Genomic DNA, 22,998 nt, shown 5'->3' with positions numbered 1-22,998 from the left:
AGACCTCTCCTGCTCTGACTCCCCACAGCTCATGGAAAGGGCTGTCCGTCAACATCACCAGTAGAAAGGCTTTAAACAATGAGTGATCCTTAATGGAGCTGAGAGCTAGAATGGTATCTGCACATCAAACGATGCAGCCCTTATATTAAAACTCAAATTTTTTTAGATTTCCCAGTAGATTTTATTGGTTTTGTAACCACACATTCAAATCATGGAAATACAGGAGTGAAATGAAGTATCAGAAATATCACATTGCTCTGAATTCTCTGCTGTCTTACACATGATGTTCCAGAAATGCTCTAGAACCATACATTTAGACATGAGATTAGAAAACCAAACCAAATTGCAATAAATGTGTCAAAGAGCATCCTGTACAGCAACCAAGAAACTCCTGCCTCACTGTGCACTGTGTGAATGTCAGCCATCACTACAGCAGCCAGCTACTCAGTGTTAATAAAGAATGCCTTTGCTGGCAATATTCAGCTTGGATAAACAGCGATACAGCATGGCATGGAATAGATACCATTACTACACAGCCCACCTGACAGCAAAAAAGAAAGCATGAAACCTGAATTACAAAAATGTTCAGCATATTTTCTTTCTATGTTTAACTTAATACCTGGAAGCAATTGCATTATCAGTATTACAAATTATATCACATAATTCCCAGCATGCGTCCAACCCCAAACATAATAAAACTGCAGAATAAACAACGAATACAGCGCTGCTTAAGAGGAGTGTCCTTGCGCTCTCACAGAGCAGCACGGCAATTCCCTGGTACATTTTTGGTGCACGCTGGGTCTCTCCTTCATTTCAATTGGAAGAGATCAGCCCACGAGGACCGAGATGCTTCTCCTTCTCCTCCCTTACTGATGGCTGAGCCAGGGGCTTTGATCCAAACTGGCATTCTCCTCTGCTGCCCTGGCACCCGTGCCTTCAGAGACGGGAGCTCCGCCCTGCAAAGAACACAGTGCAGGGCTGACATGGGGCCGTTAACGGCAAGCAGGTGTCAGCGAGAAACTGGGAAGGCTCATCTGAACCGATGTGAATGGGACACCACTCTTCCTGCCCAAAGGCAAAGAAAGAGGAGGGTGGAGACACAGCTCTCGGACCCAAGCAGGACAACATTAAAACCCCGTAATGAACCCCTTAGCCCCTTAGCAAAGCCTTGCATATCGACTTCAGAAAACCAGAAATATTTTTGGATCAAGAAGAGGGGAGCAGACACTAACGGTTCCCTCAAGAACAAATACCGTGCTTTAAAGACAACGGTAAAAAGAGGATAAAGGACGTGAGAACTCAGATAGCAACGGAGGGGAAACTGACTCCGAGGTGACAGCAGTTATGCCGTCGCCGATGCCGTGCAGGAGAAACGCGACGCCACCCATCACCGCCACGGCCTCGCCGCAGCTCCCCGCCGTCGCACAGCCGCACTCGGGGCCGAACCCTCCCTCGCAGCCTCCGTCCCCGCCTCCCTCCGTGCCCCGCACCGCGCTGCCCCCGCGCTCCCCCTCGGCCCCCGCGCGGGGCTCCGCTCCCTCACCTGCACGGCCCAGTCGCCTTCTTCTTGGCCGAGGCCGGCCGAGCACAGCGAGCTCCGCCGCTCGGCCGCGCCGTGCGGCAGCCCGGCGGGGAAGCAGGGCAAGAGCGGCCCGAGGAAGCGGAACTCGCTGTCGACGGTGCCGGCGGCGAGGCGGACGTCGTAGACGTAGCTGCGGGGCAGGGAGCCGGCGCCGCTGTCGGCGGCGGAGCGCGGGAAGGCGGGCAAGGGCCCCGGCTCGCCCCGCCGGGCCCGCCGCACGTGGGCGGCCACGGCGGCCGCCGCGCCGGCCACGAAGAGCGCGGACACGCAGGCCAAGCAGACGCTGAGGTACAGGGTGAGGCGGCCGTCGGGCTCGGCGGCCGGCGCCTCTTCGCTCGCCCGCAGGCGGCCTTCGGAGAAGCCGTCGGCCAGGGCGACGGCCAGCGTGGCGCTGGCGGAGCGCGGCGGCCGCCCGCGGTCCCGCACCAGCACCACCAGCCTGTGCCGGGCCGCGTCGCGCTCGCCCACGGCCCGCGCCGTGCGCACCTCGCCGCTGTGCAGCCCCACGCGGAACAGCCCCGGCTCCGTCGCCTTGGCCAGCTCGTAGCACAGCCACGCGTTCTGCCCCGCGTCCGCGTCCACCGCCACCACCTTGGCCACCAGGTAGCCCGCCCGCGCCCGCCGCGGCACCAGCTCGCCCAGCGCCGCGCCGCCGTCGGCCGGCGGGTGCAGCACCACGGGCGCGTTGTCGTTCTCGTCCCGCACCAGCACCCGCAGCAGCGCCGTGGCGCTCCGCGGCGGCGAGCCCCCGTCGCCGGCGACCACCGTCACCTCCACGGCGCGCACCTGCTCGTAGTCCAGCGGCCGCACCACGGACACGGCCCCGCTCTCGGCGTCCACCGACACGGCGGGCCGCTCCTCGCCCTCCTCCCGCACCAGCGCGTACCTCACGCGCCCGTTCGCGCCCGCGTCCGCGTCCGTCGCCTTCACGCTGCCGATCCGCACCGCGCCCGCCTCGTTCTCGCTCACCCACATGCTGTACGCCGCCTGCGTGAAGCGAGGCGCGTTGTCGTTCACGTCGCCGACCCGCACCCGCACGCTCTCGCGAGCGCTCAGCCGCGCCCGGCCCCGGTCCGTGGCCACGATGCTCACGTTGTACTCGGCCGCCGTCTCCCTGTCCAGGGCCGCGCTGGTGCGCAGCTCGTAGTGGTCGGCGAACGCGGCCGTCAGGCTGAACGGCACGTCGCCCTCGACGGCGCACTCCGTCCGCCCGTTGTCGCCGGAGTCGCGGTCCCGCACGCTCAGCAGGGCCACCACGGTGCGCGGCGGGGCGTCCTCGGGGATGGACGCGCTCACCGAGCTCAGCTCGATCTCCGGCGCGTTGTCGTTCACGTCCAGCACCTCCACGTGCACTTTGCAGTGCGCAGACAGACCGCCGCCGTCACTGGCTTTCACTGCAAATTTATGGATTTTCACCTCCTCAAAGTCCAGTTTTCCTGAGACGCGAATCTCCCCGGTCTCAGCGTCCAAATCAAAAAGCTGCTGGGACTTCTCCGAGGTGAACTCATACCGCACTTTGCCGTTGGTTCCTTCGTCGGGATCGGCGGCCGACACCCGCACCACCAGCTGCCCCGGGGGGCTGTTCTCGGCCACGCGCACCTCGTACACCTCCCGCGAGAACACCGGCATGTTGTCGTTGGCATCCAGTACCACCACCCGCACCTCAGCCGTGCCCGACCTGGGCGGCGAGCCCCCGTCCGTGGCCGTGAGCACCAAATGCAGCTCCCGCTGCTCCTCGCGGTCCAAAGGACTCTCAAGGACGAGTTTCACGAATTCAGCATCCGCTTTCCCTTTTTCTATAGCTAGGGAGAAATGCGAGTTTTGGGAGAGGCTGTAATTCTGCAAACCGTTCAGTCCCACGTCATCATCCTGGGCGCTTTCAAGGGAGAATCGAGACCCGGGAGCTGCGGTTTCGGGTATCTCCAGAACCACCTCCTTCTGCGGGAACACGGGGGAGTTGTCGTTCACGTCGCGAAGCTCCACCTCCCCGCGGATCAGCTGCACCGGGTTCTCAAAGAAAAGCTTGAAGAAGAGCGCGCAGCTCTCGCTGTGCGGACAGATCCGCTCTCGGTCCAGCGTCTCCGTGACCGTCAGGACGCCGCTGTGCGGATCGAGGCGGAAATGCTGCTCGCTCCCCTCGGACACCACGCGCGCCTTGCGAGCCGCCAGCTGGCTCGGAGAAAGCCCCAGGTCCCGGGCGACGTTGCCCACCCACGAGTCCCTCGCCATTTCCTCCGACACGGAATAGCGCAGCGTCTCGGCCCCGCTCTCCCACACGCAAACGCACACGAGCCACAGCACCACTCGCCTCTGGCCGCCGCCGCTCCGGCTCCCGCTCGCCGTCCCTCTCCGCCACGGCCGGCCTTTCCCGGCGCCCTCCATGCCTCGCCGCCTCGCTCGCCGGCCCCGACGCGCCGCGCTGCCGCTCGCCGACCCCAAGCCGCCGCACTTTGACAGCGCCTCGGCCCCGAAGCCCCCCAGCGCCCGGCTCCGTGCCCCGCCGCCCTTCCCGAGCGGCTCGCACGGCTCTTCTGCGCGCCTGCGCCTGAAAGCGCGCTGCGGCCACAGGGAGCTGCCGCTCCGTGGACAACATCCCCACCCAGCGGCGCGACGCCGAATTGCTCCTTCTCCGCCTTCCCACCAGTTCCCGGTTCCAATCTCCTTTCCTCCTGCACACGCGATCCCAAATCTCAATGTAAATACTCGCCGCGTTTGGCAGCAGGCTTGTTGCCCTCACACGCACTGCTGCTCTGGGTATCACTTCTCAGGTCTCCGCGGCGAATTCATTTCCTCCGTTCTGTTTGGTCTTTGCAAAGTATTTTCTCACTGCTATTCAGTTCATTGTCGTACTTTCCTCATTTTCCTTTTTCTTTCTTTTCGTTTTCTTTTAATCCCTTATGGTAATTAACATTATAGTGATTAACATTATCTGTTATAATAATTAACAGAGCAGTCCTGACACAGACTGGAACAGAATGGGAGAATTGCTGCCAGAGAGCTTACACAGAACTGTGCTGTATTCAAATGATTCACCATGACTCCACCATGCTGTCATGCTCGTCATAATACTCTTCCAGGACAGAGCGCTGATCCTGTTTCCTTCACAGTGTGTATATCAGCACGCCTTATGGTTCCAGGCTTCTAATGCTTTCCTGTTTGAAAGTCAGCTTTCTTCCCTGACATGACAAACATGTCCTACCTTGCGCCTATTCTGAAGTGTGGCATCACACAACAATGCTCTCTGATCTCCTAGGACACCGAAGGGGCTGTACACTTTGCTGCAACCCTGGCATCAGTGATTCACTTGCCTAAGCCATGTGAAGAAGCAAGGATCTCCTCGTCAAGGCATCCTGAGCAGGGCGAGATTGATTCATAGATTCATAGACATGCTCTGATTTTCTGATCATCTTCATACCTCCTCTGCTTTTGTTCCATTCGTTCCATGCCAGTGTTGGTGGGCACCAACCGGGACAAAATATTCCAGGTGGGTCCTCATAAGAGCAAAGCAGAGGAGGACAATCACCTCCCTCACCCTGCTAGCCACCTCTCTTTTCATGGGGACCACAGTACAGTTGCTCATCTCTGCTGCAAGCATGCATGTCTGGCTCGTCTCTGTGCACCTGAAACTTCAAGTCCTTCTCCACAGGGCTGCTCTCAGTCAGTTTTCTCCCAGACTGTAATCACACTCGGAAAGGACCTGACCCAAGTCCAAGGCCACCTCGTGGACGTGTGGAACCTCATTCAATTCCCATGGACTCACTTCTCAAGCTGTTCCAGGTCCTCTGGAGAGCATCCCCACCATCTCTTGCATCAACTGCACTACGCACACCAGTGTCATCTGCAAAACTGCTGAGGGTGCACTTGATCCCGCTCTCTCAATCCATTGATAGAGATGTTGAAGAGCGCCGGTCCTCACACAGACCTCTAGGGGGACACCACTCATCACTGCTTTCCACCCGCACATAACGCTCTTGACCACGATTCTATCGCTGTGAGCATCCAACCAATTCCGTATGCACTGAACAGCCCAGCCTTCAGATCCATACCTCTCCAACTCACCCGTAAGGAGGTTGTGTGGGACCATGTCAAAAGCCCTGCGCAAGTCCAACTGCATGACAGCACTCACTCTTCATTTGTCCAATGCTGCTGTTACTCCACCATAGAAGGACACCAGATTGCTCAGACAGGATCTGCCCTTGTTGAAGCAACGCTGGCTGTGTCACATCACCTTCTTTTCTTGCAAGTGTCTTAACATGGCTTCTGAGAGGATGTGTTCCCTGATCTTCCCCGGCACAGACATGAGGCTCCTGGGTCTGGAGTTTCCCAGCTCTTCCTAATGGCTAAGACCCTTGACGAGCCTTTTCTGTCTAACTCTTGTAAACAGCTTGTGGCTCTTAATTGTAGCGTTCCCGTTGTGTGAATCTTCTCACCATATTTCCATGAGAACAAATAGGTTGATTTGTTGTAATTTTCAATGCTGTGGTTTCCAGCTCTGGCTTATTTCCCATGATGCATGCATTGGGATACAGGATATTCAGTTCCCGGTTCGAATCTCCTTTTCTCTTGCACACACGAGCCTGAAAGTGAAATGGAAATACTCGCCGCGTTTGGCAGCAGGCTTACTGCCTGCTCACAGAGTTCTGCTCTGGGTATCACTTCTCAGGTCTCCCCATCAAACTTTTTTCCTCCGTGCTGTGTGGCATTTGCAAAATATTTTGCCATTTCCATTGGTGCTGTTGTCGTATTTTCTTCTTTTTCTCTTATTTTTAATTAGCACAGTAATTAACAAGAGAGGCGAACAGACACATAGCGTTTCTGAGTGTGATAATTGGTGCCAGAGAGCTTGCATGGAAAGGGTGTGTGATCCTTCCCAGCACGTTTCTATGATAACAATTAGTCACTAGCTTTATAGCCTTCTCAGCTGGGATTTACAGCTCCTCCTTATTTCCCATGATGGACACACTGGGATAGAGCAACTTCAGATGGGCTTCAAGCTGCATTAGCTTTTGGAGGACTCTCCCTACTTCCTAACAGCTCTGAGGGAGAAGAATGCTACCAGTGCTCCCAATCCCTTCATCGTGCTCCCAAGGGATATGAGTTCTCTTGATGTGTTGTAGTCCTCTTGGTGCATCCTTAATGACACCACATGAAATGCAGGATGGAGTACTTCTCCAGCTTTACCAGGCATGCGAGCTTCTTCTTGTTATTGCAAAGGCAGGTCCCCAGACTCACTCAGATGCAGCCACTGTTGCGCTTTCCTCTTAAATCAGTTTTGTCTGGATGCATGATAGTCTAAATAGTATCACAGATTAAGTCAGTTTCTGTCTTTCCCTTCCTTCCATGCATTGCATGCATCTGTCCACCCATCCATCCATTTGGGATTGTTACCATCTCTCTTGTCACTACTGACATCAGCAACACAGAAAGGTCCAGTGAAAACTGTCATAGGCCAAGCAGACATAACTGGGAATACAGCTTGCAGTGGAATTACCAGGTCACAGCCTGACCCAGTGGCTGAGCACCAGGTGAGAAGGCATCGCTAACGCTGGGATCCTAGGGGCAAGCAATGTACCTGAGGGACTGGAAGGAGTGGAGCCTCTCCTTGCCCCCTCCTCCCCCTCATGCAAGAGGTTGCAGACAGGGGAGTAGCATCTCTTTAGACAGAGTTTGAGCCCCTTTGAGTCATCACCAGTCACTAGAAGGGGTGAGCCAGTTTTCCTTCTTTTTTACCTGCTGTTGCTCTTCTTTACCTCTGTTGCTCTCTTCATATGATGGAACTTGAACTCCTCCATGTGCTGCCAATATCTCTTTTTCAGCTGGAGCGTTAGCAGGCCTCTGATTCTCAGTATCCCAGAGCCTAAGGGTATACAGAAAGAAAAAGGATGACCTCGAGCCTCCCACAGAGCTTTCTGCCAGATTCTTCAGGCTGGGCTTTTTTCCTTATCTGCAGTGCAGTGTACTTTTTTTATGTCTTGTCCTGGCCCATGAACCACCTCCCTGTTTCATTTGCTCAGAGGTTTGTCATTGCTCAGACCCCGATTTGAAGTCATCCTTCTTCTGGGTCAGTTGACAGAGAGGACTTGCAATCAGACTGAAATGCAGAATGTGCACTCTTGAGAAAATGGAAACTTTTAAGAAAGCTTGTGTTTCTTTTTTGCCGGTTGGTGGAAACACAGCTTTTGTTTTGTTGATCAGATGATGTCCATCTTGCCTTTTTATTCCTCAAAAAATGGATCTCCTACGCAGGGAACAAACGGCTTACAGGAGAATTTGGATTCTTTTCCTATGTTTCTCAAAACCTTCCTCTGCTCTTTTGTCCCACTCAATGATGCCATCAATGTAGTGCAGGTGTTCAGGAGCTTCTTTCTGTTCCAGTGCAGTTTAAATCATTCCTTTGGAAACGGTAGGGACGTGTATCCAGCCCTGGGGCAATCCATACCAGGTGCACTTCTCCCAGTCTGCATACGTATCTGGGGGTTACTCCAGTGCAGGTGTCAAACCTTGCAATTTGCAATCTTGAACCTCATTAGGTTCACACAGGCTCACCCTTCAAGTTTGTTGAGGTCCCTCTGGATGGTGTCACTTCCTTCTAATGTGTCAACCTCACCGCTCAGCTTGGGGCCATCGGCAAACTTGCTCAGGGTGCACTTGAGCTCATCATTGATGTCACTGATGAAGATGCTGAAGAGCTCTGGTTGCAAGACCGACTGCTCATCACTGGCTTCCACCTGGACACAGCGCTGTTCAGCACAAACCTCTGTCTATGGCTTTCCAACCAATTCATTATCCATCCTATCGTCCTCCACACAAATCCATACCGCTCCAATTTGGAGAGAAGAATGTGGTAGAGCACCATGAGAAAGGCCTTGCACAAGTCCACAGGGATGACAGCACTTACGCTTCCTTTGTCTCATGCTGCTGTTCCTGCACCACAAAAGTACATTCAACTCACAAGGGCTCGCTGTTCAAGCTTGTCCAGATCCCATTGGAGACAACCCTTGCTTCTAAGTGGGAATCAATTCAAGGCCTCTTGCAGGACTTGCAGCAACTGTAGGGCTTGTCGAGGGAATTGGAGCAGCCACAGAGTGTGTTGAGTGGGTTGGAGCAGCCACAGGACTTATCCCAGGGAAGGAAAAACCTCAGGGCTGTCACATGAGTTGGAGCAACTAAAGCAGCTTTTGCCAGGGTTGCTGAAACCACATGGCAAATAATGAGAGCTGGAGCAACTGCAGAGAGCGTTAAGAGGTGCTGCAATTGCAGGGCCTGTGTCTGTGCTGGAGCAACCACAAGGCCTCTCACGGGTGTTGAAGAAACAGCAGGGTTTGTTGCTAGGAATGCAGAGACTCCGTGGCCTGTTTTAAGGACTGGTGAAACGACAGGGCCTGCAGCAGGATTTGAGGCAACCACAGGCTGTGATGGAGGAGCTGGAGCAACTGCAGGGCAGATAGCAGGGTTGCAGTAACTACAGGCCTGTGGCGGCAGTTGGAGCAGCCACAGAGCACGAAGCAGGGCTTGGAGCCACCACAGCAACTGGCACAGGCCTCAAAGCAACCACAGGCACTGCAGGGAGGGATGAAGAAACTGCAGGGCCTATCTGAACATTCTGAACAATTCCAACCAACCCCTGGGGAAGGATCCACGCCCCCTTTGGGATAGGTCTCTCCCCACTTTTAGAGTTCTGTGTGATGTCACATGGCAGAGAACATCTCTCTGGCCAGTTCAGGCCAGCAGGCCTCCTTCTGCCCTCTACCAGCTTCTGGTGCACCACCAGCACGCTCACTCTCAGGGCACAATCAGAAGCAGAAATGGCCCTGGCTCTGTGCAGCACCGCTCAGCAACAACTCACTAGTCACTGTTCTAAATGTGCTTTTCCTCCTAAAGGCCAAACAAACCATCATATCAGCCACTACAAAGCAAGTCAGCTCCATTCACACCAAAAACAGGACAATCAGCAACACAGAAACGTCTTACAAAAACCAGCTGTAAGCCAGCATCAGCACATCCAGTTGGAATGCAGCTCCTCATTCATGGCACACAGCAGTTACAGCACCACCTGCTATTTGTGCCCTTATGCTCCTACCAATGCTGCTGATTCGCCCCTACGACCTCAGAGAGAGGAAGGGGGACCCGTCCCCTTCTTTTACTGTACCCTGATGGCTGGCACCGCTGTGGCAGGGAACAGATCCGGATGAGAAGAGCTTCCCCAGACGCTGCTCACCATGACTGCCCTCATTTCACACGGACACAGGGACCTGAAGCTGTCCTTCAGCTTCCGGTGTAGAAGGCTTTAAGAGCAACACTGATCCTCAATGCATCTCTCCAACAGAATAATAACTTTGCACAAAAGAGTGAAGCTCAGACTCTTTCAGACTTCTCAGCAGACTTTATTGGTTTCTGTCCCCAGGCATTCAACTCCAGGAAATACATGAGCAAAGGGAAATTCCACATTGCTTTGAATCTTCTATTATCTAATATTCCATAATCCTGACATGTTCCAGAACCATTCATTTACACTTAACTCTGCGAAAAGAATGAAATCAACCAACCAACTAACCAAACCAAACAAAAAAACCAACAGAGAAACAGTGCATAAAAACAGATGTATGAACATGAAAGCTTCAGTATTAGAAAATTTTTCTTCTCCTTATTCACTTAATGCTTAGGAGCAATAGCACTATCACAATTAGATATCACGCCTCAGTAATCCCAGCATGCATCCACCTCCAAATGTAACAACATTTAAATATGAACACGTGAATAAAGTACTGCATCAGAGGAGATTGTCCTTGACTTCTCACACAGCACATCTCTGCTTCCCTGGCGATTTTTGGTACAATGTTGGTGCCTCCTTCATTTCAATTGGAAGAGATCAGCCCACGAGGACCGAGATGCTTCTCCTTCTCCTCCCTTACTGATGGCTGAGCCAGGGGCTTTGATCCAAACTGGCATTCTCCTCTGCTGCCCTGGCACCCGTGCCTTCAGAGACGGGAGCTCCGCCCTGCAAAGAACACAGTGCAGGGCTGACATGGGGCCGTTAACGGCAAGCAGGTGTCAGCGAGAAACTGGGAAGGCTCATCTGAACCGATGTGAATGGGACACCACTCTTCCTGCCCAAAGGCAAAGAAAGAGGAGGGTGGAGACACAGCTCTCGGACCCAAGCAGGACAACATTAAAACCCCGTAATGAACCCCTTAGCCCCTTAGCAAAGCCTTGCATATCGACTTCAGAAAACCAGAAATATTTTTGGATCAAGAAGAGGGGAGCAGACACTAACGGTTCCCTCAAGAACAAATACCGTGCTTTAAAGACAACGGTAAAAAGAGGATAAAGGACGTGAGAACTCAGATAGCAACGGAGGGGAAACTGACTCCGAGGTGACAGCAGTTATGCCGTCGCCGATGCCGTGCAGGAGAAACGCGACGCCACCCATCACCGCCACGGCCTCGCCGCAGCTCCCCGCCGTCGCACAGCCGCACTCGGGGCCGAACCCTCCCTCGCAGCCTCCGTCCCCGCCTCCCTCCGTGCCCCGCACCGCGCTGCCCCCGCGCTCCCCCTCGGCCCCCGCGCGGGGCTCCGCTCCCTCACCTGCACGGCCCAGTCGCCTTCTTCTTGGCCGAGGCCGGCCGAGCACAGCGAGCTCCGCCGCTCGGCCGCGCCGTGCGGCAGCCCGGCGGGGAAGCAGGGCAAGAGCGGCCCGAGGAAGCGGAACTCGCTGTCGACGGTGCCGGCGGCGAGGCGGACGTCGTAGACGTAGCTGCGGGGCAGGGAGCCGGCGCCGCTGTCGGCGGCGGAGCGCGGGAAGGCGGGCAAGGGCCCCGGCTCGCCCCGCCGGGCCCGCCGCACGTGGGCGGCCACGGCGGCCGCCGCGCCGGCCACGAAGAGCGCGGACACGCAGGCCAAGCAGACGCTGAGGTACAGGGTGAGGCGGCCGTCGGGCTCGGCGGCCGGCGCCTCTTCGCTCGCCCGCAGGCGGCCTTCGGAGAAGCCGTCGGCCAGGGCGACGGCCAGCGTGGCGCTGGCGGAGCGCGGCGGCCGCCCGCGGTCCCGCACCAGCACCACCAGCCTGTGCCGGGCCGCGTCGCGCTCGCCCACGGCCCGCGCCGTGCGCACCTCGCCGCTGTGCAGCCCCACGCGGAACAGCCCCGGCTCCGTCGCCTTGGCCAGCTCGTAGCACAGCCACGCGTTCTGCCCCGCGTCCGCGTCCACCGCCACCACCTTGGCCACCAGGTAGCCCGCCCGCGCCCGCCGCGGCACCAGCTCGCCCAGCGCCGCGCCGCCGTCGGCCGGCGGGTGCAGCACCACGGGCGCGTTGTCGTTCTCGTCCCGCACCAGCACCCGCAGCAGCGCCGTGGCGCTCCGCGGCGGCGAGCCCCCGTCGCCGGCGACCACCGTCACCTCCACGGCGCGCACCTGCTCGTAGTCCAGCGGCCGCACCACGGACACGGCCCCGCTCTCGGCGTCCACCGACACGGCGGGCCGCTCCTCGCCCTCCTCCCGCACCAGCGCGTACCTCACGCGCCCGTTCGCGCCCGCGTCCGCGTCCGTCGCCTTCACGCTGCCGATCCGCACCGCGCCCGCCTCGTTCTCGCTCACCCACATGCTGTACGCCGCCTGCGTGAAGCGAGGCGCGTTGTCGTTCACGTCGCCGACCCGCACCCGCACGCTCTCGCGAGCGCTCAGCCGCGCCCGGCCCCGGTCCGTGGCCACGATGCTCACGTTGTACTCGGCCGCCGTCTCCCTGTCCAGGGCCGCGCTGGTGCGCAGCTCGTAGTGGTCGGCGAACGCGGCCGTCAGGCTGAACGGCACGTCGCCCTCGACGGCGCACTCCGTCCGCCCGTTGTCGCCGGAGTCGCGGTCCCGCACGCTCAGCAGGGCCACCACGGTGCGCGGCGGGGCGTCCTCGGGGATGGACGCGCTCACCGAGCTCAGCTCGATCTCCGGCGCGTTGTCGTTCACGTCCAGCACCTCCACGTGCACTTTAGAGTAGGCATACAGACCACCGCCGTCCGTGGCTTTGACTACAAGTTTATGGGTTTTTACTTCCTCGAAATCCAGGTTTCCCGATACGCGGATCTCCCCTGTATCAGCGTCCAAATCAAAAAACTGCTGGGACTTCTCCGAGGTGAATTCGTACCGCACTTTGCCGTTGGTTCCTTCGTCGGGATCGGCGGCCGACACCCGCACCACCAGCTGCCCCGGGGGGCTGTTCTCGGCCACGCGCACCTCGTACACCTCCCGCGAGAACACCGGCATGTTGTCGTTGGCATCCAGCACCACCACCCGCACCTCAGCCGTGCCCGACCTGGGCGGCGAGCCCCCGTCCGTGGCCGTGAGCACCAAATGCAGCTCCCGCTGCTCCTCGCGGTCCAAAGGACTCTCAAGGACGAGCTCCGGGTATCTGTCTCCATCTTCTCCTTTTTCGAGAGCGAGAGAGAAATGCAAGTTTGGGGACAGGCTGTAATTCTGCAAACCGTTCATCCCAACGTCCTTATCCCGAGCTGCTTCGAGGGGGAAGGCAGAGCCCGGAGTGACCGTTTCAGGAATCTTTAACACGACCTCCTTCTGCGGGAACACGGGGGAGTTGTCGTTCACGTCGCGAAGCTCCACCTCCCCGCGGATCAGCTGCACCGGGTTCTCAAAGAAAAGCTTGAAGAAGAGCGCGCAGCTCTCGCTGTGCGGACAGATCCGCTCTCGGTCCAGCGTCTCCGTGACCGTCAGGACGCCGCTGTGCGGATCGAGGCGGAAATGCTGCTCGCTCCCCTCGGACACCACGCGCGCCTTGCGAGCCGCCAGCTGGCTCGGAGAAAGCCCCAGGTCCCGGGCGACGTTGCCCACCCACGAGTCCCTCGCCATTTCCTCCGACACGGAATAGCGCAGCGTCTCGGCCCCGCTCTCCCACACGCAAACGCACACGAGCCACAGCACCACTCGCCTCTGGCCGCCGCCGCTCCGGCTCCCGCTCGCCGTCCCTCTCCGCCACGGCCGGCCTTTCCCGGCGCCCTCCATGCCTCGCCGCCTCGCTCGCCGGCCCCGACGCGCCGCGCTGCCGCTCGCCGGCCCCAAGCCGCCGCACTTTGACAGCGCCTCGGCCCCGAAGCCCCCCAGCGCCCGGCTCCGTGCCCCGCCGCCCTTCCCGAGCGGCTCGCACGGCTCTTCTGCGCGCCTGCGCCTGAAAGCGCGCTGCGGCCACAGGGAGCTGCCGCTCCGTGGACAACATCCCCACCCAGCGGCGCGACGCCGAATTGCTCCTTCTCCGCCTTCCCACCAGTTCCCGGTTCCAATCTCCTTTCCTCCTGCACACGCGATCCCAAATCTCAATGTAAATACTCGCCGCGTTTGGCAGCAGGCTTGTTGCCCTCACACGCACTGCTGCTCTGGGTATCACTTCTCAGGTCTCCGCGGCGAATTCATTTCCTCCGTTCTGTTTGGTCTTTGCAAAGTATTTTCTCACTGCTATTCAGTTCATTGTCGTACTTTCCTCATTTTCCTTTTTCTTTCTTTTCGTTTTCTTTTAATCCCTTATGGTAATTAACATTATAGTGATTAACATTATCTGTTATAATAATTAACAGAGCAGTCCTGACACAGACTGGAACGGAATGGGAGAATTGCTGCCAGAGAGCTTACACAGAACTGTGCTGTATTCAAATGATTCACCATGACTCCACCATGCTGTCATGCTCGTCATAATACTCTTCCAGGACAGAATGCTGATCCTGTTTCCTTCACAGTGTGTATATCAGCATGCCTTATGGTTCCAGGCTTCTAATGCTTTCCTGTTTGAAAGTCAGCTTTCTTCCCTGACATGACAAACATGTCCTACCTTGCGCCTATTCTGAAGTGTGGCATCACACAACAATGCTCTCTGATCTCCTAGGACACCGAAGGGGCTGTACACTTTGCTGCAACCCTGGCATCAGTGATTCACTTGCCTAAGCCATGTGAAGAAGCAAGGATCTCCTCGTCAAGGCATCCTGAGCAGGGCGAGATTGATTCATAGATTCATAGACATGCTCTGATTTTCTGATCATCTTCATACCTCCTCTGCTTTTGTTCCATTCGTTCCATGCCAGTGTTGGTGGGCACCAACCGGGACAAAATATTCCAGGTGGGTCCTCATAAGAGCAAAGCAGAGGAGGACAATCACCTCCCTCACCCTGCTAGCCACCTCTCTTTTCATGGGGACCACAGTACAGTTGCTCATCTCTGCTGCAAGCATGCATGTCTGGCTCGTCTCTGTGCACCTGAAACTTCAAGTCCTTCTCCACAGGGCTGCTCTCAGTCAGTTTTCTCCCAGACTGTAATCACACTCGGAAAGGACCTGACCCAAGTCCAAGGCCACCTCGTGGACGTGTGGAACCTCATTCAATTCCCATGGACTCACTTCTCAAGCTGTTCCAGGTCCTCTGGAGAGCATCCCCACCATCTCTTGCATCAACTGCACTACGCACACCAGTGTCATCTGCAAAACTGCTGAGGGTGCACTTGATCCCGCTCTCTCAATCCATTGATAGAGATGTTGAAGAGCGCCGGTCCCCACACAGACCTCTAGGGGGACACCACTCATCACTGCTTTCCACCCGCACATAACGCTCTTGACCACGATTCTATCGCTGTGAGCATCCAACCAATTCCGTATGCACTGAACAGCCCAGCCTTCAGATCCATACCTCTCCAACTCACCCGTAAGGACGTTGTGTGGGACCATGTCAAAAGCCCTGCGCAAGTCCAACTGCATGACAGCACTCACTCTTCATTTGTCCAATGCTGCTGTTACTCCACCATAGAAGGACACCAGATTGCTCAGACAGGATCTGCCCTTGTTGAAGCAACGCTGGCTGTGTCACATCACCTTCTTTTCTTGCAAGTGTCTTAACATGGCTTCTGAGAGGATGTGTTCCCTGATCTTCCCCGGCACAGACATGAGGCTCCTGGGTCTGGAGTTTCCCAGCTCTTCCTAATGGCTAAGACCCTTGACGAGCCTTTTCTGTCTAACTCTTGTAAACAGCTTGTGGCTCTTAATTGTAGCGTTCCCGTTGTGTGAATCTTCTCACCATATTTCCATGAGAACAAATAGGTTGATTTGTTGTAATTTTCAATGCTGTGGTTTCCAGCTCTGGCTTATTTCCCATGATGCATGCATTGGGATACAGGATATTCAGTTCCCGGTTCGAATCTCCTTTTCTCTTGCACACACGAGCCTGAAAGTGAAATGGAAATACTCGCCGCGTTTGGCAGCAGGCTTACTGCCTGCTCACAGAGTTCTGCTCTGGGTATCACTTCTCAGGTCTCCCCATCAAACTTTTTTCCTCCGTGCTGTGTGGCATTTGCAAAATATTTTGCCATTTCCATTGGTGCTGTTGTCGTATTTTCTTCTTTTTCTCTTATTTTTAATTAGCACAGTAATTAACAAGAGAGGCGAACAGACACATAGCGTTTCTGAGTGTGATAATTGGTGCCAGAGAGCTTGCATGGAAAGGGTGTGTGATCCTTCCCAGCACGTTTCTATGATAACAATTAGTCACTAGCTTTATAGCCTTCTCAGCTGGGATTTACAGCTCCTCCTTATTTCCCATGATGGACACACTGGGATAGAGCAACTTCAGATGGGCTTCAAGCTGCATTAGCTTTTGGAGGACTCTCCCTACTTCCTAACAGCTCTGAGGGAGAAGAATGCTACCAGTGCTCCCAATCCCTTCATCGTGCTCCCAAGGGATATGAGTTCTCTTGATGTGTTGTAGTCCTCTTGGTGCATCCTTAATGACACCACATGAAATGCAGGATGGAGTACTTCTCCAGCTTTACCAGGCATGCGAGCTTCTTCTTGTTATTGCAAAGGCAGGTCCCCAGACTCACTCAGATGCAGCCACTGTTGCGCTTTCCTCTTAAATCAGTTTTGTCTGGATGCATGATAGTCTAAATAGTATCACAGATTAAGTCAGTTTCTGTCTTTCCCTTCCTTCCATGCATTGCATGCATCTGTCCACCCATCCATCCATTTGGGATTGTTACCATCTCTCTTGTCACTACTGACATCAGCAACACAGAAAGGTCCAGTGAAAACTGTCATAGGCCAAGCAGACATAACTGGGAATACAGCTTGCAGTGGAATTACCAGGTCACAGCCTGACCCAGTGGCTGAGCACCAGGTGAGAAGGCATCGCTAACGCTGGGATCCTAGGGGCAAGCAATGTACCTGAGGGACTGGAAGGAGTGGAGCCTCTCCTTGCCCCCTCCTCCCCCTCATGCAAGAGGTTGCAGACAGGGGAGTAGCATCTCTTTAGACAGAGTTTGAGCCCCTTTGAGTCATCACCAGTCACTAGAAGGGGTGAGCCAGTTTTCCTTCTTTTTTACCTGCTGTTGCTCTTCTTTACCTCTGTTGCTCTCTTCATATGATGGAACTTGAACTCCTCCATGTGCTGCCAATATCTCTTTTTCAGCTGGAGCGTTAGCAGGCCTCTGATTCTCAGTATCCCAGAGCCTAAGGGTATACAGAAAGAAAAAGGATGACCTCGAGCCTCCCACAGAGCTTTCTGCCAGATTCTTCAGGCTGGGCTTTTTTCCTTATCTGCAGTGCAGTGTACTTTTTTTATGTCTTGTCCTGGCCCATGAACCACCTCCCTGTTTCATTTGCTCAGAGGTTTGTCATTGCTCAGACCCCGATTTGAAGTCATCCTTCTTCTGGGTCAGTTGACAGAGAGGACTTGCAATCAGACTGAAATGCAGAATGTGCACTCTTGAGAAAATGGAAACTTTTAAGAAAGCTTGTGTTTCTTTTTTGCCGGTTGGTGGAAACACAGCTTTTGTTTTGTTGATCAGATGATGTCCATCTTGCCTTTTTATTCCTCAAAAAATGGATCTCCTACGCAGGGAACAAACGGCTTACAGGAGAATTTGGATTCTTTTCCTATGTTTCTCAAAACCTTCCTCTGCTCTTTTGTCCCACTCAATGATGCCATCAATGTAGTGCAGGTGTTCAGGAGCTTCTTTCTGTTCCAGTGCAGTTTAAATCATTCCTTTGGAAACGGTAGGGACGTGTATCCAGCCCTGGGGCAATCCATACCAGGTGCACTTCTCCCAGTCTGCATACGTATCTGGGGGTTACTCCAGTGCAGGTGTCAAACCTTGCAATTTGCAATCTTGAACCTCATTAGGTTCACACAGGCTCACCCTTCAAGTTTGTTGAGGTCCCTCTGGATGGTGTCACTTCCTTCTAATGTGTCAACCTCACCGCTCAGCTTGGGGCCATCGGCAAACTTGCTCAGGGTGCACTTGAGCTCATCATTGATGTCACTGATGAAGATGCTGAAGAGCTCTGGTTGCAAGACCGACTGCTCATCACTGGCTTCCACCTGGACACAGCGCTGTTCAGCACAAACCTCTGTCTATGGCTTTCCAACCAATTCATTATCCATCCTATCGTCCTCCACACAAATCCATACCGCTCCAATTTGGAGAGAAGAATGTGGTAGAGCACCATGAGAAAGGCCTTGCACAAGTCCACAGGGATGACAGCACTTACGCTTCCTTTGTCTCATGCTGCTGTTCCTGCACCACAAAAGTACATTCAACTCACAAGGGCTCGCTGTTCAAGCTTGTCCAGATCCCATTGGAGACAACCCTTGCTTCTAAGTGGGAATCAATTCAAGGCCTCTTGCAGGACTTGCAGCAACTGTAGGGCTTGTCGAGGGAATTGGAGCAGCCACAGAGTGTGTTGAGTGGGTTGGAGCAGCCACAGGACTTATCCCAGGGAAGGAAAAACCTCAGGGCTGTCACATGAGTTGGAGCAACTAAAGCAGCTTTTGCCAGGGTTGCTGAAACCACATGGCAAATAATGAGAGCTGGAGCAACTGCAGAGAGCGTTAAGAGGTGCTGCAATTGCAGGGCCTGTGTCTGTGCTGGAGCAACCACAAGGCCTCTCACGGGTGTTGAAGAAACAGCAGGGTTTGTTGCTAGGAATGCAGAGACTCCGTGGCCTGTTTTAAGGACTGGTGAAACGACAGGGCCTGCAGCAGGATTTGAGGCAACCACAGGCTGTGATGGAGGAGCTGGAGCAACTGCAGGGCAGATAGCAGGGTTGCAGTAACTACAGGCCTGTGGCGGCAGTTGGAGCAGCCACAGAGCACGAAGCAGGGCTTGGAGCCACCACAGCAACTGGCACAGGCCTCAAAGCAACCACAGGCACTGCAGGGAGGGATGAAGAAACTGCAGGGCCTATCTGAACATTCTGAACAATTCCAACCAACCCCTGGGGAAGGATCCACGCCCCCTTTGGGATAGGTCTCTCCCCACTTTTAGAGTTCTGTGTGATGTCACATGGCAGAGAACATCTCTCTGGCCAGTTCAGGCCAGCAGGCCTCCTTCTGCCCTCTACCAGCTTCTGGTGCACCACCAGCACGCTCACTCTCAGGGCACAATCAGAAGCAGAAATGGCCCTGGCTCTGTGCAGCACCGCTCAGCAACAACTCACTAGTCACTGTTCTAAATGTGCTTTTCCTCCTAAAGGCCAAACAAACCATCATATCAGCCACTACAAAGCAAGTCAGCTCCATTCACACCAAAAACAGGACAATCAGCAACACAGAAACGTCTTACAAAAACCAGCTGTAAGCCAGCATCAGCACATCCAGTTGGAATGCAGCTCCTCATTCATGGCACACAGCAGTTACAGCACCACCTGCTATTTGTGCCCTTATGCTCCTACCAATGCTGCTGATTCGCCCCTACGACCTCAGAGAGAGGAAGGGGGACCCGTCCCCTTCTTTTACTGTACCCTGATGGCTGGCACCGCTGTGGCAGGGAACAGATCCGGATGAGAAGAGCTTCCCCAGACGCTGCTCACCATGACTGCCCTCATTTCACACGGACACAGGGACCTGAAGCTGTCCTTCAGCTTCCGGTGTAGAAGGCTTTAAGAGCAACACTGATCCTCAATGCATCTCTCCAACAGAATAATAACTTTGCACAAAAGAGTGAAGCTCAGACTCTTTCAGACTTCTCAGCAGACTTTATTGGTTTCTGTCCCCAGGCATTCAACTCCAGGAAATACATGAGCAAAGGGAAATTCCACATTGCTTTGAATCTTCTATTATCTAATATTCCATAATCCTGACATGTTCCAGAACCATTCATTTACACTTAACTCTGCGAAAAGAATGAAATCAACCAACCAACTAACCAAACCAAACAAAAAAAACCAACAGAGAAACAGTGCATAAAAACAGATGTATGAACATGAAAGCTTCAGTATTAGAAAATTTTTCTTCTCCTTATTCACTTAATGCTTAGGAGCAATAGCACTATCACAATTAGATATCACGCCTCAGTAATCCCAGCATGCATCCACCTCCAAATGTAACAACATTTAAATATGAACACGTGAATAAAGTACTGCATCAGAGGAGATTGTCCTTGACTTCTCACACAGCACATCTCTGCTTCCCTGGCGATTTTTGGTACAATGTTGGTGCCTCCTTCATTTCAATTGGAAGAGATCAGCCCACGAGGACCGAGATGCTTCTCCTTCTCCTCCCTTACTGATGGCTGAGCCAGGGGCTTTGATCCAAACTGGCATTCTCCTCTGCTGCCCTGGCACCCGTGCCTTCAGAGACGGGAGCTCCGCCCTGCAAAGAACACAGTGCAGGGCTGACATGGGGCCGTTAACGGCAAGCAGGTGTCAGCGAGAAACTGGGAAGGCTCATCTGAACCGATGTGAATGGGACACCACTCTTCCTGCCCAAAGGCAAAGAAAGAGGAGGGTGGAGACACAGCTCTCGGACCCAAGCAGGACAACATTAAAACCCCGTAATGAACCCCTTAGCCCCTTAGCAAAGCCTTGCATATCGACTTCAGAAAACCAGAAATATTTTTGGATCAAGAAGAGGGGAGCAGACACTAACGGTTCCCTCAAGAACAAATACCGTGCTTTAAAGACAACGGTAAAAAGAGGATAAAGGACGTGAGAACTCAGATAGCAACGGAGGGGAAACTGACTCCGAGGTGACAGCAGTTATGCCGTCGCCGATGCCGTGCAGGAGAAACGCGACGCCACCCATCACCGCCACGGCCTCGCCGCAGCTCCCCGCCGTCGCACAGCCGCACTCGGGGCCGAACCCTCCCTCGCAGCCTCCGTCCCCGCCTCCCTCCGTGCCCCGCACCGCGCTGCCCCCGCGCTCCCCCTCGGCCCCCGCGCGGGGCTCCGCTCCCTCACCTGCACGGCCCAGTCGCCTTCTTCTTGGCCGAGGCCGGCCGAGCACAGCGAGCTCCGCCGCTCGGCCGCGCCGTGCGGCAGCCCGGCGGGGAAGCAGGGCAAGAGCGGCCCGAGGAAGCGGAACTCGCTGTCGACGGTGCCGGCGGCGAGGCGGACGTCGTAGACGTAGCTGCGGGGCAGGGAGCCGGCGCCGCTGTCGGCGGCGGAGCGCGGGAAGGCGGGCAAGGGCCCCGGCTCGCCCCGCCGGGCCCGCCGCACGTGGGCGGCCACGGCGGCCGCCGCGCCGGCCACGAAGAGCGCGGACACGCAGGCCAAGCAGACGCTGAGGTACAGGGTGAGGCGGCCGTCGGGCTCGGCGGCCGGCGCCTCTTCGCTCGCCCGCAGGCGGCCTTCGGAGAAGCCGTCGGCCAGGGCGACGGCCAGCGTGGCGCTGGCGGAGCGCGGCGGCCGCCCGCGGTCCCGCACCAGCACCACCAGCCTGTGCCGGGCCGCGTCGCGCTCGCCCACGGCCCGCGCCGTGCGCACCTCGCCGCTGTGCAGCCCCACGCGGAACAGCCCCGGCTCCGTCGCCTTGGCCAGCTCGTAGCACAGCCACGCGTTCTGCCCCGCGTCCGCGTCCACCGCCACCACCTTGGCCACCAGGTAGCCCGCCCGCGCCCGCCGCGGCACCAGCTCGCCCAGCGCCGCGCCGCCGTCGGCCGGCGGGTGCAGCACCACGGGCGCGTTGTCGTTCTCGTCCCGCACCAGCACCCGCAGCAGCGCCGTGGCGCTCCGCGGCGGCGAGCCCCCGTCGCCGGCGACCACCGTCACCTCCACGGCGCGCACCTGCTCGTAGTCCAGCGGCCGCACCACGGACACGGCCCCGCTCTCGGCGTCCACCGACACGGCGGGCCGCTCCTCGCCCTCCTCCCGCACCAGCGCGTACCTCACGCGCCCGTTCGCGCCCGCGTCCGCGTCCGTCGCCTTCACGCTGCCGATCCGCACCGCGCCCGCCTCGTTCTCGCTCACCCACATGCTGTACGCCGCCTGCGTGAAGCGAGGCGCGTTGTCGTTCACGTCGCCGACCCGCACCCGCACGCTCTCGCGAGCGCTCAGCCGCGCCCGGCCCCGGTCCGTGGCCACGATGCTCACGTTGTACTCGGCCGCCGTCTCCCTGTCCAGGGCCGCGCTGGTGCGCAGCTCGTAGTGGTCGGCGAACGCGGCCGTCAGGCTGAACGGCACGTCGCCCTCGACGGCGCACTCCGTCCGCCCGTTGTCGCCGGAGTCGCGGTCCCGCACGCTCAGCAGGGCCACCACGGTGCGCGGCGGGGCGTCCTCGGGGATGGACGCGCTCACCGAGCTCAGCTCGATCTCCGGCGCGTTGTCGTTCACGTCCAGCACCTCCACGTGCACTTTAGAGTAGGCATACAGACCACCGCCGTCCGTGGCTTTGACTACAAGTTTATGGGTTTTTACTTCCTCGAAATCCAGGTTTCCCGATACGCGGATCTCCCCTGTATCAGCGTCCAAATCAAAAAACTGCTGGGACTTCTCCGAGGTGAATTCGTACCGCACTTTGCCGTTGGTTCCTTCGTCGGGATCGGCGGCCGACACCCGCACCACCAGCTGCCCCGGGGGGCTGTTCTCGGCCACGCGCACCTCGTACACCTCCCGCGAGAACACCGGCATGTTGTCGTTGGCATCCAGCACCACCACCCGCACCTCAGCCGTGCCCGACCTGGGCGGCGAGCCCCCGTCCGTGGCCGTGAGCACCAAATGCAGCTCCCGCTGCTCCTCGCGGTCCAAAGGACTCTCAAGGACGAGCTCCGGGTATCTGTCTCCATCTTCTCCTTTTTCGAGAGCGAGAGAGAAATGCAAGTTTGGGGACAGGCTGTAATTCTGCAAACCGTTCATCCCAACGTCCTTATCCCGAGCTGCTTCGAGGGGGAAGGCAGAGCCCGGAGTGACCGTTTCAGGAATCTTTAACACGACCTCCTTCTGCGGGAACACGGGGGAGTTGTCGTTCACGTCGCGAAGCTCCACCTCCCCGCGGATCAGCTGCACCGGGTTCTCAAAGAAAAGCTTGAAGAAGAGCGCGCAGCTCTCGCTGTGCGGACAGATCCGCTCTCGGTCCAGCGTCTCCGTGACCGTCAGGACGCCGCTGTGCGGATCGAGGCGGAAATGCTGCTCGCTCCCCTCGGACACCACGCGCGCCTTGCGAGCCGCC

At 56.4% G+C, this 22,998-nt stretch overlaps 1 protein-coding gene and 2 pseudogenes across 3 annotated transcripts in view; all 3 read right to left on the bottom strand.

The window, feature by feature from the left end:
* Positions 1 to 866: 866 nt before the first annotated feature.
* LOC306951846 (protocadherin beta-15-like) lies at positions 867 to 4,175 on the bottom strand (annotated as a pseudogene). Its single transcript has 2 exons — positions 1,544 to 4,175; positions 867 to 956 (listed from the first exon to the last, which is right to left on the bottom strand). The product of its transcript is annotated as a protocadherin beta-15-like (transcript).
* A 6,315-nt stretch (positions 4,176 to 10,490) lies between these two features.
* LOC306951848 (protocadherin beta-15-like) lies at positions 10,491 to 13,799 on the bottom strand (annotated as a pseudogene). Its single transcript has 2 exons — positions 11,168 to 13,799; positions 10,491 to 10,580 (listed from the first exon to the last, which is right to left on the bottom strand). The product of its transcript is annotated as a protocadherin beta-15-like (transcript).
* A 6,316-nt stretch (positions 13,800 to 20,115) lies between these two features.
* LOC306951688 (protocadherin beta-15-like) overlaps positions 20,116 to 22,998 on the bottom strand; it is a gene marked incomplete at both ends in the record, with an annotated part of 5,427 nt that continues 2,544 nt past the window's right edge. The window contains 2 exons of the mRNA XM_079542226.1: positions 20,116 to 20,205; positions 20,793 to 22,998. Coding sequence (XP_079398352.1) covers positions 20,116 to 20,205; positions 20,793 to 22,998 — 2,296 coding nt within the window. The remainder of the gene's footprint in view (positions 20,206 to 20,792) is intronic.

The sequence above is a fragment of the Tetrao urogallus genome, assembly GCF_951394365.1.
Source record: "Tetrao urogallus genome assembly, chromosome: 14".
Taxonomy (NCBI): Eukaryota; Metazoa; Chordata; class Aves; order Galliformes; family Phasianidae; genus Tetrao; species Tetrao urogallus.
The sequence above is the reverse complement of the archived record's forward strand: the minus strand, read 5'-3'. Positions and strand labels throughout refer to the sequence as shown.